Here is a 19926-nt window from a genome sequence, read left to right as displayed (position 1 = left end):
TTCCCACTTCAGATAAGGGGTTATCCTGGTCTTTAATCTTCTGTAGCCACAGAAGTAGGCGCCCTTCTCTATCTCTGAGGGTCTTCTGAGGGAAGGTCCTGCAGATTTTACAATCTCTCACCTCATGATCCGGATAAAGGCAGTAAATGCACTTCTTGTGGGGGTCTTCTGAAAATAGCCAGAGCTTCCCACAAAATTCACAAGGCCTAAAGAGAGATCTCTAAGAAGATGACATTCTTAAGAGAAGCAAAAATCCAGAAAAAATTGTGAAGTACTGAGCAGAGCTCAGGGAGACTCCCTTCACACGACGTGCGGTAGAAAATCTGAGAACCTGAGCCTCTGAGGAGAACATTCTGGTGGGTGCTGTCGCCTGATTGGCTGCAGTTTGGACTATACATAATGACTAGAATAGTCATAAGTGTGGAAGTTTTTTCTTGTAGCTTAGGGCTACTTCACTTCCTGGTTTTATGTTACCAAGGTTTTTTGGTTATTATATGCATAATTATTGCTTTTTTATGTACCGTAGGTCTTCCACTCCGACGACGGGGAATGATTCAGGCATGTGACTATGAAAGACACCCTAATACTGGAGAATCACTGGGACCCCAAGGAACCACCCAAAGCAGTGACACAGGGGACCCACGGAGGACGGGTGAAGTGTGGGAACACACGTGCTAGCTCCGTACAATCCTATGAGAAAGTCGCAGTTGGAATTTTAAAGATTAAGGACACTTCGGAGAGGATTTAATGTAAACCCAGTTAAACATAGAAGCTTCTAAGGCCAGCACCCTTGAGAGTACCGAGATTCCCGTGTTACCTATCCCAGAGGAGACGGGTGCATAGGGGTCAAGTGATGTCGGAAACCTTTGTCGTTTTCAATGGCGTGATGCGAAAAAGTGCTGCTGCCGGGAAGATGAAAAGTGTCCGGTTTGATCCAAGCCTGGAGCGGAGAAGAACCTGAAAGCAGAGGGGACAGAGTCTGGGTCACTTCACAGTGACCAGGGGCACGATAGGCGAATGCCCACTGATGTCGGGTGTTTCAGGTGAGAAGAGGTGAAGCTTGACTCTGCAGCCACGGGGACCAGGAGACGTCGACGACGACCAAAGTCCAGAGGTGAGCTGTCCCACGAAGGATGTCGAGTGCTGGGGGGGGTCAGTGTCCGGATTGAACACCAACAAGCCTTGGTAACTGCAACCCACGCGGTCAGAGAGAAGATGCTTCGTGGACTGTAGGCCGGAAATCTTCGGTGGAATTACTGCTCGGGAGAGGACTACAAGTAGCTCAAAGCACAGCCTCAAGGATCACCAAAAAGCATATGCTGCTGCAAATGTACGCAGTGCACAGGGGTTCGGGTTGCACGGTCCCCACGAAGGATGCAGGCCTCAGAATTGCTGAGAGCACAGACCTCCTGTGTTGCAAAGTATTTTGTTTCTGTAGCAGAGTTTAGTCCAGGTAAAATCTAAAGTCCTGTAGTCAGGGGTTCCTACTTTATACCCAAGGAAGGGGTGGAACAAACTCTGGGGACCCACCTATGGGAGGGTCAGGATAGAGGGGTGGCTACACCCATGTCCTTTGTCCAGTTTCACGCCAGAGCAGGAGCAAGTGACTCCTGCAACCGGTTTGAGCTGGACTATGCACAGGGACACCAAATGTGCCCCCAGTGCAGACATCAAAGCACTCTCAGAGTGCACCCACCCAGCCCCAATACACTAAAGCCTGTCTGGGAGGTGGTTACACCTCCCTCTGACAGCAAGCCTATTGTCAAGCCTACCCCTGCTCGAGCTTGGCTCAGCAGCAGGGGGGGTAGACTTGTGACTGTGGCTGGCAGCATCCATTTTGTGATGCCTGGGTCAAGAAAGCTGGTACCGGGTGTACTGGTGTGTCGCACGTGTCCTTTAAGGAGGGTGGAATCACACCTCCCACACCAGTTACTGGTGTGACGGTATGATTCCAAGGTGTTTGACACTAAACACAACATGTTTCCATGCAGCCGTTTTAAAGATAGCATTTACCGCAAGGTTATAATGCACTTAAGTATATATGGTTGGCTGCATCACAAACAACCCTGGAATATAGGTTCCGAAGGCTGCAGAGGGGTTCTGCTCATGCAGGTGCACCCTCTCACATAAAACCCAGCATCCTGCCTTCAGGATTGATCAGGCCTCCATAGGGGTGACTGATAGGTTTATATGTGCAGTGATATAGGATAGATATAGTGAACCTATATCTAAGTAAGGGGTGCATGCACCACCTCACACAGGCTGCTGTAGCAGACCTGTGGTGTCATTTTGAATGGTGTCCCAGGGATGGCACAATACATTCTGCAGCCACTGAGAGGCCTCTGGGGTACTTATGCCCTGGGTACATAGTATACCATATACTAGGAACTTATAAGGGTACCCATGAATCCAATCTGGAGTTTACCTAAAGTACATGCAATCAATTTAGAGGAGAAAGCAGCTACACTGGGGTCCTGGATAGCAGGATCTTAATCAGACTAAGTGGAAAACAGGGTCACATCAGCAAAAAGTGGGGGTAACTATAAGAAGCAGATCCTACTCTCCTACAGGTATGTCCAAGTTGTAAAATCTCTGTGGGAACATTGTTTCAACTTCTATACCAGATAAATGCAAATCCCAAAAATCTGCTGAGTTGTTTCATTCCCACAGTGAAGGAGTCACTCTTCTGTTAGAGGCCCAGGGGAAACCAAAACCGCGAGTCTGGGGAAGAGTGCAACCCACAGGCATTTTGTAAATCCAGATATGAATTGACATCCTCATAATGCTGTGGAAAATACTCCCCTTCGTCACTATGGTCAAACCCATATGCTGGTTGTCTATGGTCAGAGTCTGAACAGAAAAGTTGGTGGAACGCTAGGGTGAGCTTCAAGGTGGAGGCATAGTTCTGTCTGAATTGGAATTAATGTGTGCCAGATACATCGGTATGGCGTCGAGAAGTGACCTTATTCGAGGCTGAGATCGATTTGCCTCTGAGTTGAAGGGGACGATAGGGACAGATCCGACCTCTAGCACTGGAGGCGTCGGTGTAAGCATCCATATCATAGGGATCTGCAAGAATTTTGGTGCTTTATTGGAAGTTAGCTTTAGCGTTGAAGCAGTACCAGAGATGGGTTCTGGACAGACAGCACCAAGAGCAGACCCATCGGCGGTAACTGGAGGACTCAACGGATCCTTGTGGTCTGAAGGTGCGCCATAGGGAGCTCAAAGGGTGCTGGAAGTTTGACAAATTGGCCTCTCCGAAGGCCTTGGTCTATTGTGATGATGCCAACGGATGTAGAAACTTGGGGTGCATCAGGATCAGTTGCGGAATCTGCTCTTCAGCAGGGAACCAAGAGTGGGACCATGATGTACACTGATGTACTTGCGACTTTTTGGGTCGAGAATTGTGGGACTGGGACAAATCCTGCTTGGTCTTTTTGTATTTCTGCTTGGATTTTGACTTGCCAGAAGACTTGGACCTTGACAACGGTCTGTAGTGGGAAAGGGTCCACACCCTTGACTTTGAGCTAGACTTCTTTCAGGACTCGACCACGCACATCTTCACCTTGCGTTTCCGGAAAGGCTTAGGGTTCATATGGGTGCACTCCTCACAGGACTTCGAGTCCTGCGCCAAACCCAAACATCAGAGGTAGACCTTGTGGGATCAGTCACAGAAATATCGTTGCCATTGTCCCTTGAAAGCATAAACACTGCAGTTTTAGGAAAGGATAGCCCTTGTTCAGTGGAAAATAATTTGGAGAAAAAATATGTCCAAGACGAGGAAAGAGTTGAGAATGAACTCTGGATCCGCGCACAAAGGTATAGAATGAGAGGAACTGACAGGGCGCAGGGTTGCCACTTATATGAAGCTATGTTTGTCACTTCTGGAATAGAAAGAAGCGGGCACTGAGCCACATGATGCAGTCTACCAGCGTGAAGGAATAATGCTGCCAAAATCGTCCAGTACAACTTGGTATTTGAGGGTAAGGAATCTGCTGTTAGAAGTATCCATCAGAATGTACTGCATATGGTCAAAGGAAAAGTGGGGTGGGCTTAAAGGATAGTGTGTTGAGTGCAGGACTTGACAATAGGGTTGAACTCAGAGTCCACTAAATGATTCCTAAGTGAGCTCTTAGGACGGGGTGTAAAAAGCAGGTCCAGGTTGGAAACTAGGCCCTGACCCAGAGCCTGCTGAAAATAGTTGACGGTGGGTCCAGGGACTTGGTGTGCTGAGTGCACGGCCCAAGTGGAGGTACTGGTAAAAGTCAATGCCCTGCACACAGAACACACTTGCCATGAATGGAGGTAGCGCAGAGTGAACTTTTGGGATTGTAATGAGGTCGCGCAGGGCCCACCCAAATGCTGTGTAGCAATTACCCAAAAGACATAGCCAAAGGCCACTCATCACACACACAGCTTTCTGAATACAGCAAACTGGGCTCTGGGCTTAGCACAAGTCTCAGCTGGAGTCAAGTTCCAGCAGTTAAAGCTGTATGAGTAAGGCTTTAGTCAGCATCACAAATATTATGACAAATATAATTATCACAAGTGGCATTTGTAATATCAGCTGTGACGTGTGAGGTCCTGAGTCGTCCAGTGAAGGGAGTTTTGATTTTGTAACATGGCTGGCCGATTTGAGTGTTTACATTTTGAATCGTAACCATAATGTCCCTACAACTAAGATCAACAAGCTCTAGAGAAACATGAAATTGCCCATTTGGATAGCAGCACCACTTTCAGATCAGTGCATCCCAAATAGAAAATTCTTGTCATTTGCTTATGACTGCAAGTTTATTATGGGATAACCATACTGCCAACAATTCTGCCAATAACCAAGATAAGCCTCTATTATCAGTTTAAACACAAGAAATCCTAATTTTAGACTTGTCTAGGCTACTGAAAATCTGTATAACAATTACCAGGAATATGCAGAAACGACTTTGGAGGCCAATAACCAGAAGTATCTTTGTAAATTACCTTCATTGTTGGTTTTAGACCCATCCATTCTATAGTAATCTTCAGAGCCTTCTTCACTTTCCAGATCTAAATTGTAAAAAGATTATTACCTTAATAGTTGTGAAATTAGTTTTCACACACTAACCGAAATGAGAAACAGCTATATGAATTAAAGTGCATCTTGATCTGGAACATTTAAGTAAATCCATTGTACAAAGACTTACCATGTTATCTACAGTGCTTATATAACGCCTGGAACAACAGCTTAGAAATACTTGAGGAAGAGAAAAGGGTGAATTAAAATCACAATAATTACTGCTATAAATGTATTTTGACAAAGAAAACAGCCAATACTCAGTCATTAATTAATAGATTTGAAAACAGCCGTGGAATTCTCCTTGCCTGAAATATAAGAGGTGTGTAAGGGAGGAAGTATCATATAGCAGTTTGTTTCACATATCAAATTAGTGGTGTTATGTTTTGATAGACTTGGTGAATCTGAGTTAGAGGACTCGCTTGCTTTCTCGAAATGTATAGAATCTATTTTTTACTAGCAAAGTGAGGTAGCCCCGAGTCAAACAAGCCGTATGATCTAAGCAAACCCCGTTGTTAATGGAAATCATCCTTCGATTTGGTTTTGCAATCTAATTCCCCAAACCTCCTTGATTTTGAACCTACTGATATTTTCCCATTTTTCTGTATTAGAAACATGGGTATAACAATTTCGATTTTTTTAGGGGTTTGAGCAAGGAGGGGGGGTAAGGAGTAGAGAACGGCTTTTCTGCTTGAACACAGGCTCAAACAATAGTTCTTTGTAAGCCAGTGCACTAAGGTTCTCTTTGACAATCTAAGAGGGCTGGGTCCACATTGAAGCAGCAAAAAACAAGCATTGGTATAAACCAATAGGTCTGGCCGTATAAAGTTGAAAGTGCTTTGCAATTAAGGAGTGATTGTAGTATACGTTTTTGTACAGCACAAACCTAGCTAGAAAGCAATTGAGCCATGTATGTATGTGCGACTGCATGAGTGAGACACAAGGGGATGGAGTTGTGGGTCAATGTAAAAGGATGTAAATGATTGGGAGAACATCCGTGGGAACACTTTCTTTTTTATAACTACGACATTATCTCATCAAAAAGATCAGTGTCTGGCAATAGTCCTATAGATCGCTGTGCCTTACAACAGATTCTGGAGTAAACTGTGGACAGAATCACAGAATCGGCCTCATAGAAACAAACATACTACAGCACACTAGGGCACACAATCTTGCAGATGGAGCAAGTGCTATGAATCTTGTGAACAATATGTTATGTGAGCAATATGCATGACATGTGATGCAAGGGATTTTAGTTATGTAAAATATCTGGGTTGTTATAAGTGGTGTGCGAGTGAGAGATTAGAGAGTTAAGTCAGAGATGTGAATAGTGTAAGCAGCTCAAACTCTGGCAATAATCATAGAATGGTATAGCGTCGTTCGTCCGGCAAAGTGCATTCATCACTGTATATTCGGTTCTGAATTGCACTGCATAGTTTACGGTTATTTTGCAATTTGTAATAACAACAAGCATTTGCAATGCAATAGGTCTCGCATTATTAAAGTTTGAGCTATTGGCATTGCAAATAATAATGCAACACCAATAGCTCAAACATTCAGTAATGCGAGACCTATTGCATTGCAAATGCTTATTTGTAAAGGCCAACCCCCCGACTGTCCCAGTTACTAGGGTTATTGGACTCACTCCACAGCACATGGGCGCAGTGCACCGCGAGATGTAGTGGCAGAGGGCAAGGTTAGAGGAAAAAGGAGGGACATGGGGACATCAATTAAATAAACGTGAGGGAGGGGGAGAGCGGTAGATGCAGATCTGGATTAATGAGGTAGTGTTTGAGGAGAGGAGAGACAGATATAAGACAAGATAGGCTGAAGAGAAAGGGGGGCCATGGTGACAACATAAAAGAGCATGGTGTTAGAAGGCTTGCAAATATGCAGGCTTGAGAAGGGCATGAGGCACACACTGTTTCCAATTCTAAGTGAAGCCTGTTTGGTGGTCACTGTGGGTCAACTGGTTTAGCAGTCCAGTGACTGCTCACAAAACCACCACACCAAAGTGGGACATATTCGATTAATTTTGCACAACATAAACCAGAGCAATCTACTTCAATGTGCAGGGGGGAGAGAGACGTGTGGGGAGAACAGAACTGGAACCTTACAGAGAGGAGATTATTAGGCATCTGGTGACATTCCATGTATCAGAAGCTTTTTTTTAGGTTGGCTTTTAATACCTGTATAGACGAGTCGTGTTTTGCCTTTGCAAAGCAATGTGTGCCAAAGTTAAGTACCTGCTGGGGTAAGCTGCTTCCCTCAAAGTGCACCCTCTCAAGAGGTTTACCAACACTGGCTCAAGCTAATGAGCGTGACTAAATGACAGGTCTTCAGAGAGGGCTAGGTACGCACTTACCAGTGGTTAGTGGGAACGATTTGCTAAATGCCATTGAGGCAGGCTAGTGGTCTCCAATCCTCGCTGCCTGCATTGTTCATCTCTTCCAAAAAAGGCACAGAGAAAGCCAGCGTCAGATCGCAAACACAGGGCGCAAGAAGGGCAAATTATTTAATTACAAATTACAATGTGTTCCATGAGCGAGGTATGTCCTACCAAGATTTGTTTCCCTTCGTAGATCATTCTGTCACTTCATGACACAGAAGACCGACTGCCACACACTTGGGCAACAGTAAAAGAGAAATGACGGCTCCGTCGTCAGTTCTGGAAGCAGCAGACCACAATTCTAATCTTCGCTTCCCTGCCAAAATTGTGGTCCTCTTAACAAAATGTGTCATCGCTCTCTGCTACACTTTTTCATTTCTGAAGTGTCGAGATGTGGGTTAACGCAAAGTATTACAAACCATAAAAACTGGACATTAGCATCCAAACCTTTCTAGTGGGTCGCACATTTAACCCAAAAGCAAAGAGTTCTTTAGCAATAAATCTCCTCAAGTTTTGTTACGAGTCCACAACAACGTCCATAAAGCAGAAGTACCGGCAAGAGGCATTTCTCAATCAGTTCAGAGGAAACACACACAACATACCACCCGACTTGTGTACTTTATTTGCCCATACTTCAGTTCTACTCTTAAGCAGGAAGCCAGCACCAGAGTTGCATATGAAATGCAGTGATGCTATATGTAGCCCCGGCAGAAAACTAAACTTGCAACACATTGTTGTAAAGTCAAAGCACAAACACAACAAAAGGCCACACACAGGGGGGAATAATAGAAGCATGCCTACTGTTCACAAAACATGATATACCACACACGAGTTCACAAAAGCAACAGAGGCCTACAATAACTAGCAGGACCAGCAAAGCCAGTAGACTGAAATATAACGACGGGAACTGGAAATGAGCAGATTCTAGTACTCTTAATGCCACTTCTAGTAAAATAATTAAGGCGTTGTTTGGTGAAGACAGAAAACCGAACCAGTATAGTGAGCAGATGCAAATATAAAGTGGAGAGGGCAGGCTGGCAGGTAGAATCGAATGAGTTGTGATACCCTTACTGGCATTCAAGTGTCATTTTTTATTGCTTTGTTTAGGGAGAATGGAGAGTAGATGCAGACCTTAAAATCTGGACATTATAGTTCGAATCCAATTGCAAGTAGATTTGGCTCTATTTTCTGCTAAAAAAACAGCACTAAGTAAAAGGTCACATACAAGTATTACATTATATAAATAAACAATGGTGAGTAAGACGACAGGAGAAGGAGCAGAAGAGACGTGACGATCGAGGCATGATGAAAGCACGGGTAACCAGAGATGATTGCCTGCCACCTTGTTTATTAAATAATTGCCTCATGCATGTTCCGTGACTTCCGTCCTGTCTGCAGACCGTTAAATAAACCATGCTGAGGAAGACGACATGGGATGGGGCAGGAGAGATGCAAGATCGGGGGAAGATGCAACGCGTAAAGTAAAATTGCTAAATATTTTCTCTCCAACCGGCTGTGAGCACTGTTTCTTATGGCAATTACACGAGGAGAAACCTCCACGTTCACAGTAGAGCGTGCAAGGAACTGGATACGGCTTTCAGGACTTTGCACGCACGCAGCATGACAACGCGACCGGGACATTATGAATACATTTTAAAGTCTAAATAAACACAAACAAGCCCATTGCCACCTCCTCCCCCCTCCCAAAAAGAAGAACAGCACAAGCAGGGTATGATAGTATTAAGAAACAGTCCTACCTGGTCCCAGTCCTGGCTCCTTGCGAACTGTGCACGGTTTCCTGATGGCAGCACAGCATGACGGGAACTGTGGTTTTACTTTGCGAGTGAAAGCCGCCTTAGGTGCCACCGAAGGACATGTGCTCTTATTTTAGTAGCCGTTAGTATTACCCGCTCGGCCATAAGTGTTACCAGATACGATTGGCTGCCATGTTTATTTAATAAACGCCTAATGTACATTCGAGGTCTCAGAGAATGGCAAAGTGGTAAAGCGGTGACAACCACGAAGTAGATTATATCCCGCTCCGCCAAAAGGTTAACCAGAGATGATTGCTGCTGTCATGTTCTTTTGTAATTAATTGCCTCATGCACATTCTGTCCTGCCTGCAGCCTATTAAATAAATAAAGATTCCTGGGAAATGATGTGGTGAGTAGCTCATCAGGCAGCGCAGTACACTAGTTACGGTGCTGGGGCACTTAGAGCTTCTTGTGACGGCGGACTCAGTGTTGCTTGTTGGTGTGTTGTAGATATAGAAAAAGAATGGACAGGAAAGGAGACGCAAGAGAGGGTAAGTGCTGTCTCTTGAAACAAGTAGAAGAAAATAAAGCGTCCGTTCTTTATTTTCCTGGGAACTGGATCAGAACAGTCGGAGAGATAGACGGCGCTTGAAAGGTGCTGAGCGCTGCGATCTGCCAGACCTATTTTTTGGAGCATGGATAAAGAGTGCTAAAGTGATAATCAGCTCCATTTACATTCTGCCATATAAAATAACCACCTCAGTTCTCGTACTGCGCTGCTCCGAGTCCGAGCCCAAAACACGAGACAGGGAACAGTTCATCAATTTCCAAACCTATATTCGTGTACACAAAACCAAAACAAGTGGGGTTGTTTGTGGCCTGGTATTATTGGGAGATTCGTGAAATTAGCAGGAGGAGCGGGTCTGCTCTTGCTGCAGCGGGTGATATTTATTGCTTTGCGGCACTCGGAATCCAAGGTCATTTAAACTTCACTTCTGTGTGGGTGTGCAGGATTACAGCGCTGATTGCGTTAATCTAAAATAATAGTGCTGAATATCCATAGCGAATGTTCCACCTTGGAAACAAGAAGGTAAAGGAAAGAAAACAAACGGAAAGAAAGAGGTTAGGCGGGAAGAAACAGGAGAGGGGAATTTAACAAAAGAGGACGGGGTTGAGAGAGATGGAAAGAAAGGGCCTGCGGAGAAAGAAACGAAAGCGAAGAAACGAAAGCGAAAATTTTTGAGGCAAATAAAAACAAGAAGGGCTGGGCGAGAAGGGAGGGGGGAATGCCAGCAACAGAGGAGCCTGATCAAAGCTGACAAAAAGGGAAGGGGAGAAGGGAGGAGGGAGTGTGAGCAACAGCTGTGCACGTGCACGCCAACGTGCACTCAAGGTTTAGGCCAGCCAAAACTGTGGGTAGCACTTTGAAAATCCCACATATAAAATGTCTCTTCGAGCCTTTGGCTCACGAGACCTAAAAAACAACCGTAAGGTGCTTGAGTATTTTTTTTCTCCAAAATAGTCGGGCAGTTTCAAAATCTGCTTCATGTTGCTTTATGACAGATTTAGATATTGCCCTATCATTCTTGTTTTTGTATAAATGTGCTGTCCATATGTGTCTTCACTTGTTTATAGAAATTGTTGCATGTGAATTACACGTACCGTGTGTAGGACAAAATAACAATAACAAAAAAAACATAAATATGTGTAACATGTTCACAATGTCTAAGCAATCGAAAAGTCTACCATATCAGTTTTAATCAGAATGTGGAAGAAACCCCTTCAAGATGGACATGAAGGGCCTTTTAATTTAGAGAAGAATTATACACTTTTAGAAAAATCACCTTCTTCTCTGTCTTTATATTAACCAAGTTTAAAATGTCTGTTTTCCCTCTACCTGTGCGCAATTATACCTCTGTCAGATTGTAAGCAGGGAGAAGAAAAACACATCCGTCTGAATCTAAAACCATGCCAGCGATATTTAGGAGTTCAAGCTTAAGCAGTGAAATTGCTATCCGAGATCTAAAAATACTTCAGGGTGGGAGAGGTAGATTGGAAAGCAGTCATTATAACACATTGTAAGAGAAATAGGAGGAGGACTTCTAGAAAAGCTTCTCAAGCATCCCTGAATGAACTTTAGCAGCATGATCAGGTTTCAGATGACGTACCTTGGCCAAAGTCAGCCCTGCATTGGCATTCATTTTGCAGTGACTGAAAGAAAGTGTGCTTTTAAAATTACATGAATGAGTTTCTTACATGCATGTTTCTCTTCTGTCTCTTTCCATTTTAGAAAATAAGTGAAACTGAATTTATTTCAGGGTGCTGTTTACTTGTTAAGCAGAAATCTATTAATTTGAGTTGCTCCACAGGGCAGCCATGTGCAGAATGATTCTGTATTTGTAATACATTTAAGGCTATTTGCCAGAGTCTGCTTTATGAGGCTGTCCTGTTTATTGCTTTGATTTATTGCACAAATGTCGTGTTAGTTTCTATGAAATCCTTATTATAACTATGTCTGAAAGTAGGTGTTCTTAAATGTTTCTTTTTGATGCATAAGTTTCCTAAAAAGATATTAGTTTATGAATATATACCGTTTTACCAAAGCCCTATATGTCAGATCTCACCATGTTGAGTGTGTGGCTTTTACTGCCTGAAACCTATAAAATGATTTTCTTTTATTGTTTTTTTTGCTTACTTCCAAGAAGGCAGACTCCACGTCAGTCTGTCTATACTTAGACTTTTCTTGCTTTCGGAATCCGCAGACACTACATTAGTCTTTCTATTGATTCACACCTAGAATTTCCTTAACACTTAAACTGAACAGATTTTAGGTTTATGTTAATCCTCTTGCTAAACTATACCTTGGTTCAGGCTATTTATTTACTTTGGAACTGACCTTATGTTGATTTCTCATGCAATTGCATTATTTGATGTGTTATTGATTTTGAATATGAGCATTACTGATTTTGAACATGAGGCATTATTGATTTGAATATGAGCAACTAATTACTTTTTTGTCTGCAAATTCCTACCCGTGGGGAAGAGGCTCTGGCCCACGTTGGTACCACAGGACACGAGATGCTGCTTAACTCAGGTATGCACACATGCCTGTGGCTTATAGAATATAATAAAATTACTATTTATCACAAAAAATTACAATTTCCTGTTCATGGCATATTTGAAGTAAAAAAGTTTGAGGACATGAGGCGTGTCATGTTTGAGCAGAATCTGCAGCATAGACAGTCCTGCCAAGTATCATGCAGCAGGTGTTAGACTAATGCATTTCAGTGTGGTAATCCGCATTACCGCACTGAAATGCTTTGTCACGCATATACATAGTGTCTCAAATGTTACTGCAAACATTTGGGGCAGGTGTCAACGCATCAGCAGTGACGTACCCGCACTGCTCTCCCAGGCTTGCGGCTCCGTTAACAGCGGGCTAAGGCTACTCAGCAGGCAGGCTCACACTCCCTGCTAAAAAGTTACAATTATTGCGATTTCCCCGGGGTGCGGTTCTTGCAGTCAGCCTGACGTCACGGGCCCCGTCAAGTAGTGTGCTAGTAAGTGCTGGCGCCCCGGGGGACCGTCGTCACCAGGGCACAAGTCCTAAAAAAAGAAGTGGGGGGACGCTCCAAGTTAGGTGGTGTCTCCGGAAGTGACGTCACGGCAGGACGTGTCGTCACGAAAGGTGAAGGGGGCAAGCTGCCACCAGCAAACCTCGGCGTTGTCATCACACTTCCTTCCTATTCCAAACCCGGGACCCTTGTGAGCGCGCGCCGTTTCCTCTCATGCTTTATTTGGTGGTGTGCTGGGATTATGTTTTCCTCGTGAAGCCCTCAATGCGGCCAGCTTTTGCGCAGGGGGGACGGCGTCCACCCGGTAAAATAAGTGGGGGGACGCCGTCCACCCGCGTGGTACCCCGACTCGAGCCCTGGTCGTCACATGCTGCTGTCTGAGAGGGGAGTTCAGTTTGTTGAGGGAGGGAGACGGCTGGTTGCTTAATTTGCCGCGCCGCCCGCAAACCATTCATGGCTCTCGCAGCTTCCTGCTGCAGCTCGCACCAGCCCGAGCAGGGCCGGACCGCAGTGTGCTGTCAGCTGCTGCACCCTGCCATATTCAAGTCATGCCGCAGCAGAGGGACACAGAGGAAGGAGTCAGTGACCCGCGTTGCACCGGCCGCCAGGACAGTCTTCCACTGGACGGTCACGCTCGGGACTCACTGGAAAGCCTGGACGGCTGGCGATAAAAAAAAAAAATCAACTTTAGCATTTACTTTCATTTGTGATAACATCAAATTACGTGTCGGCCGTTTGTTTTCTGAGTGTTAAACGTCAATACAGAGGAAATACTTCCTGCCAGTGCTTTAAATGGGAACAAATAAGTGCAGGTACTCATTAAAATAGGTGTGGTGAGTGGGCGGGCTAGGGGCGGGGCTAAGAGCAAGACATGATGATACTTAACGACTTATATTATAGTTGCAGCACACTCCAAAACACATGATAAATATGTTTATATAAACAATGCAGGTTAACTCATTACACAAAATGAAAGAGAAATGCGATAATATGTTAACATTTCCTTTTCCTTTTTTTTGCAATAGTTGCACCTTGTTAATGTCATACTGTTAATTGCTGTTTGACACAGTACTATATATTTTTGAGCACCTGAGTAGGAAGAAACTGAAAATACCCCCACTTTGATCCAAAGCTCTTATGGCACAAAGCAAATGAAGCAAATCATCACGACCCTCCCCAGAAGATTTCTCTGGTCTCTTCCATCAATCTATCCATTCATCCATTCATCCTTTCATCCTACCATGTACCTGCTGATGTCCCCCATTTAACCTTTACATTCTATTGTCTATTCAGTCTTTCATCCATCATTCAGTTTTTCACCATTCTGTCTGCCCACCCTTCATATCAAAACCTATCCATCCATCCATCGGTAAACCTATCCATTCATTATTTCACTCATCCATTTCTTTATCCACCCTTTCACTCATCCATCAATCCTTTCACTCATCTATCCATCAACCCTTTCACCCCTTTATACCATCCATCCTCCCGTTCATTCATCCATCCAATCTTTCACTTATCCACCCATCATCCGCCCTTTTTTACAATCATCCACCCTCTTTCACCCATCCATCCATTCAATCATCCATCCATTCATTCACTCATCCATCCATTCATCCATCTATACATCCACCCTTGCTCACTCATCCATCCACTCACTCACCCACCAACCCTTCCTACTACATTATTTATGAACCTTTGTCACCGAGCAATCATGTACACGCAAAGTGCCACCCATTTTCTTTAAAATACCTCCTGAGAGTGTCTTGATTCTCTCTCTCTCTCACTTTTTTCTTACAAAAAACAGAAATACAAATGCAGGCAAACACACAAACATAAGCAGACACACAAAAGACTCCGGTATGTTAAAAGCCATTTTATAGTCTTCACCATGGCTTTTTAAATTGCCACTGCCACGGGACTGCCTGTGTTTGCGCAAATGCAGAGGATAGTGTGAATGTGGTTGACAGCACAGGGCCTGAATGGACCCCATAGCTGCCAAGTTTTCAGATTGCCATGTGTGACATTTTCATACTTTCATTGCAATTATGAGTGACATTTCAACGACTATGAGTGATACTTTCTCGCTAGCAAAATTAAGCAATGAAGACGAGGGAATCATATAAATATCAGAAATGACACCCATTTGAGTATAGCTGCTAATGTTTCAGATTGCTTATGTGTGACATTTTCATAGATTCAGTGGATTTACGAGAGTCAGGCAACAACTAGATGTGTAACACTTAGAGTGGCACTTTCTTGCGACCAAAATCATGAAATGGAGTCAATGGAATTAGACAAATATCAGAAATCACACTCATTTGAGCAACAAGGAAGTCAAACTCAGCAGGTGCTTTTGAAGCTATTATTTAATTTCTAAAAAAAACAGCACCCTCCACCCCAACCTCAGCTTCTGGTGCGTCCAAACCACAAGAAACAAAGATTTCTGTGACAAAAATAGCAACTCACTGAGCTATCCACATACAATACAGTACATCACAATATGCTTTTTTGAAGGAGGCATATTAACCCTACGCTACTTAATGGTGAGAGTGAAATCTGTCAGTAGAGAAAACTCTGACCTCTCTCCAGCTGGAACAATAATCACATGACTTATCTCTGACTTAGCAAGTCTGTGCTGGGAAAAGAAAGGCTGCTGCTTCATAGTGTCACTGTCAAGCAGGGATGTTAAACACTTTGAACTACTAATAAATCATGAAAACTGCTAGTTTAGACAAAAGGTAGCGCATTTTCAGCTCAGACAGACAACTCTAGTGTGCCCATTTGCAAGGCCCTATACCGTGATGGAGCCCCCTAATCATTTTCGTAACAAACATTTAAAATGTCAGCAACAGAGGGTGCTGTAATTATGGGCGGCGACTTCAACCTAACAATGGACGATGCGGTTGACCGTACCCCACCCCGGGCTGGCGAGCGGCGGTGCTCGCAACTGACTAAGTTCGCGGAGGCCTTCGGGTTGGTGGACGTTTGGAGGTGGTCGCACCCCCGAGATACGCTTTACACTTTTCACTCCGGAGTGCACGGAAGTCTCTCACGATTGGACTACCTGTTCACGCTCGCGCAAGATATTCACAATTTCACTGACTCCTTGGGCCTGGCAAGAGGGATTTCCGATCACTCCCCGGTCATAGCCTCTTTTGGGGCCGGCCTGGATCGTCAACCGGGCCCCATCCGGATTCAGCCATGGTTGCTGAAAATCTCGCACATTAGGGACTCCCTGCGACACAACACTGATTGCTATTTTAGGGAAAACGAGGGGTCGGTGGCTTCGGCTGTGACACTATGAGGCAGTTATTAAAGGGAGAGCGCTGTCATTGATGGTGGGACACAAACATGAACAACGACGGCGGGTTACCGAGCTTGAGGCAGAGATACTTCAGCTCGAACAGGGAAGCGCACACACCCCGGCCCACGACACCCCACACTTACTCGAAGTGAAACGACGAGATTATAAACAACTGCTCTATGAAGAGGGTAGTCGCCGGTCCCTAGCCACCCAACACAGAATTTATGAGCTGGGGGAACGCACGGGTAAATTGCTGGCATGGCTAGAGCGGAAGGAAATGGCGGAGCGATGGGTGGGTGCGATCAGAGGGCCGGACGCAAAGGTGATCACGGACCCTCAAAGTATAGCCGAGGCATTTGCCGCGTACTATGAACAAATCTACACCCCGCCGCAGGACTCGCAGGCCAGTTGGGCAACAGACCTCCTCGCAACCATTGAGGTACACTGTCTCTCCCAGCAAGACCGGGAGACGCTGGAGTCGGACATCTCGTTAGAGGAAATTCAGACAGCTATCCGGGATACACGCTCTGGGAAGGCCATGGGTCCCAATGGAATCCCGATTGAACTCATGAAAAGTATGCCGCTGATGGTGGCACCTCATCTGCTGAATCTATACAAGGAGTGCTATGAGACCGGCACTCTTCCGGCTGAAATCCGCATGGCCACGATAGTGGTAATCCGCAAACCCGGCAAACCAGCGGACGAATGTGCGTCGTATAGGCCCATTTCCCTGATAACAGTGGAAGCCAAAATTCTGGCTAAGGTGCTGGCCAACCGACTGCTTCCGTACCTCGCCGCCTTGATCCACCCTGACCAGTCGGGTTTCATGCCGGGCCGCAACACTGCCCGCAATCTGCGTCGAGTCCATGGTGCCCTGGGTCGAGCCGCGACAATCCAAGAAGATGCGCTGCTGCTAGCGCTGGATGCCAAGATGGTGTTTGACACTGTGGCGTGGGAGTACCTCTTTGCTGTTTTGGCCCGGGTGGGGCTGGGTCCTCGATTGCTGAGATGGATCCGACTACTATACACCATGCCGATGGCCTGTGTATCGGTCAATAACCACCGCTCGACCTCCTTCCCCCTGGGTCGCGGCACTCGGCAGGGCTGCCCCCTGTCACCGCTCCTGTTTGCCCTGGCGTTGGAGCCCCTAGCAGTCTGGATCCGAACGGACCCCGAAATTCGAGGCCTCAAATGGACGGCTGATCATGAAGATTGCATTTCGCTGTACGCAGACGATGTCCTGCTGTACCTGGCCTCCCCCACGCGGTCACTTTGTAGGGTACTGCATATCTTTCATATATTTGGGGCCCACTCGGGATACCAGATCAACAGGTCTAAATCCCAGATGTACCCACTCCGAGGTGATCCGCCGCTTAGCCCCAGGGGGTATACTATACCAGTGGCACTACAGGGCTTCCAATATCTAGGGGTTTTCATAACATTAGACACCACCCTATTCTACGAGCGAAACCTAGAGGGCCCTTTACAGAGGTTCAAATCTGATGTGGTCCACTGGAAAACACTGCCCCTTACACTCCTGGGCCGGGCAGCCCTCTTCAAAATGTTAGCGCTCCCCCGTTTCCTCTATGCCCTCCAGAATACCCCTATCCCGGTCCCGGAAACTTATTTCCTAAAAATCGATGCAGCACTGCGGGGATTGCTGTGGGATACTGGAACGCCGCGCATAGCAATGCAGAAACTAACAATGGGCTGGTATGATGGCGGGATTGGCCTGCCGGACCTACGCCTCTATTATCAGGCCACTCAACTGATCGCGATCAACCAATGATGACCCTAGCTTCCGTACCGACCGCTGGCTCATGGGGAAGGGTGGCTATAACAGGGCATTATACTCTGATCCGAAGAAACTAGATCTTACAGGTCCCACGGCCAGAACGGTGGAGATATGGCATCTTCTCCAGAAGCGAATGGGGTGGTCTGGGCGGTTGACTAAAGCCACTCCGTTATGGGAACCGGACTGTCTGGGGCGGTTGAGCGCCTATGCGGGGTTCGATAAGTGGGACCTCATTGGCATCTTTACAGTGGGGGACATGTGGGTTAAAGGCAGGAGGGCGACGTTTACTGAACTGCAGCTTAAATACCAACTTGCCCACTCAGAGCAGTTCCGGTACCTACAAATAAGCCATGCAATCGACGGTGCACTGTCCGCTGAGACTCCCCTTCCGGCTTACTCACCCCTGGAAGACAGATTGTTGCTCGACCCCATGGACCGCAAGGCAATTTCCCTAACATACAAGAAGCTGGTCAACAACCGAGATGACCCGCTGCAGAAACTAAGGGCTAGGTGGGAATCGGACGTGGGCGAGATGACTGACGAGGTCTGGCGAGATGCACTGGCCTCCCCTCGGGAGGTTGCAATATCGATGCGGCTCCGCCTGGTCCAGCTCAAGGTTCTGCACCGTGTCTATTTTGATGCGGTCCTCTGGTGTAAACTAGGTCTGCGTCCTAACGAGCTATGCATCCGTAACTGTTCTCACGTAGGCACGTTCACACATCTTATGGGCCTGCCCCCCATACAACACTATTGGATGGAAGTCGTTGTCACGGGCCACCGGGAAGTCGGTGGTCCCCTCCCCTCAGCTGTGTCTCCTTAACGTGTGGGAGGACACGGACCTTACCCCAGCGAAGCAGGAGTGGGCGGCGTTGGGTTGGGCCCTAGCCAAAAGAAACATTGCCCAGAAATGGGGGGTGGCCGCTTTGCCGTCCCTGAACGCCTGGGCCAAAGACATGGATTTCTTGATGGTGGCGGAGAAGACGGTCTATAAAGGAAGAGGGTGCCCCAAAAAGTGGGACCATAAATGGGGGCGGTGGAATAAATATCGGGGGGACACTTGTATATCTCCCACGGTAGAGCTACGGCGAGAGAGACAGGCTCTATTGGACTCCTTGGACACAGAGGGAATGACCGGAGCCCTGGGCGACACCTAATCACATATGCTGTGGATTGTAACCCCCGAGACTTGGGCGGGCCGGTGGGTGGTCAGTATGGCGCTATATGTTGGGTTGGTCTCTGAGCGAAACTACCCTTGAGATGAAGTTGATCTTGTCTAGTGCCCTTATATGTACCCTGTATAATTACAGACTGCTTTATGGTCACGACTGCTGTAACTGCTGCGGATTTACTGTTAATAAAAAGATTTTTCAAAAAAAAAAAAAATGTCAGCAACAGGAGATTATTAAATTAATATCTGATTGACCTGAATCTCTTTATAGCTGTCAGAATGATCCACCGAGAAGAGCTGCTGGCGCGGCACCGCCAGGATCGCTAGCCTGTCTCTTCTCCAGAGAGTCAGGAAAGGTGCCTCAGAGCAAAAAGCATAAGCGCTCCAGGGGCCTCTTAGATCGCATTGTCTGGGCTTTAACCCTCCTCTGCTCGAGAGAAAGTATGGGAAGTGTGAGAATCTGCCTCCCTTGCCCCTGATAACATTTCTCTGTTTAAAATATTACCCTGCACTGACTTTTCACTACCTTAAGTGCTGCGCTTTGAAAATCACACGCGCACACTAGCAGGTAAAATGAATCTCGACCATGCTCTATCAAGCACAGCGTGATAGTGAGCACCGGAGATTATTCAAACGAGCCCTGCTGAATAGCTCAACTGGGGCTCAGATCGGGGCCTCAGAAGCGGCGCCTTGCCTGCCGGAGACACGTCCCACTCCTGCTCACCAGCACAGCTAATGAGCCAACCTTTTCATGAGTACCAGTACTCTCTAGGGCAGTAGAGAAGTGCTGGTACTCAGAGCGATAAATTTAAGAAGTGCCGGTACTCAGTACCGGTGAGTACCGGCCCATTTAAAGCACTGCTTCCTGCCACCTTCATGTGTAGTCAT

General features: G+C 46.2%; 1 protein-coding gene across 1 annotated transcript in view; it reads right to left on the bottom strand.

Moving 5' to 3' along the window:
- The window catches only part of CLPTM1L (CLPTM1 like), a 1829238-nt gene that overhangs the window by 679484 nt on the left and 1129828 nt on the right, over positions 1–19926 (bottom strand). Inside the window, exon 10 of the mRNA XM_085606118.1 lies at positions 4978–5043. Within this exon, the coding sequence (XP_085462244.1) occupies positions 4978–5043 (66 nt within the window). The remainder of the gene's footprint in view (positions 1–4977; positions 5044–19926) is intronic.

Source organism: Triturus cristatus, chromosome 5_1 (genome assembly GCF_964204655.1).
Source record: "Triturus cristatus chromosome 5_1, aTriCri1.1, whole genome shotgun sequence".
NCBI lineage: Eukaryota > Metazoa > Chordata > Amphibia > Caudata > Salamandridae > Triturus > Triturus cristatus.
The sequence above is the reverse complement of the archived record's forward strand: the minus strand, read 5'-3'. Positions and strand labels throughout refer to the sequence as shown.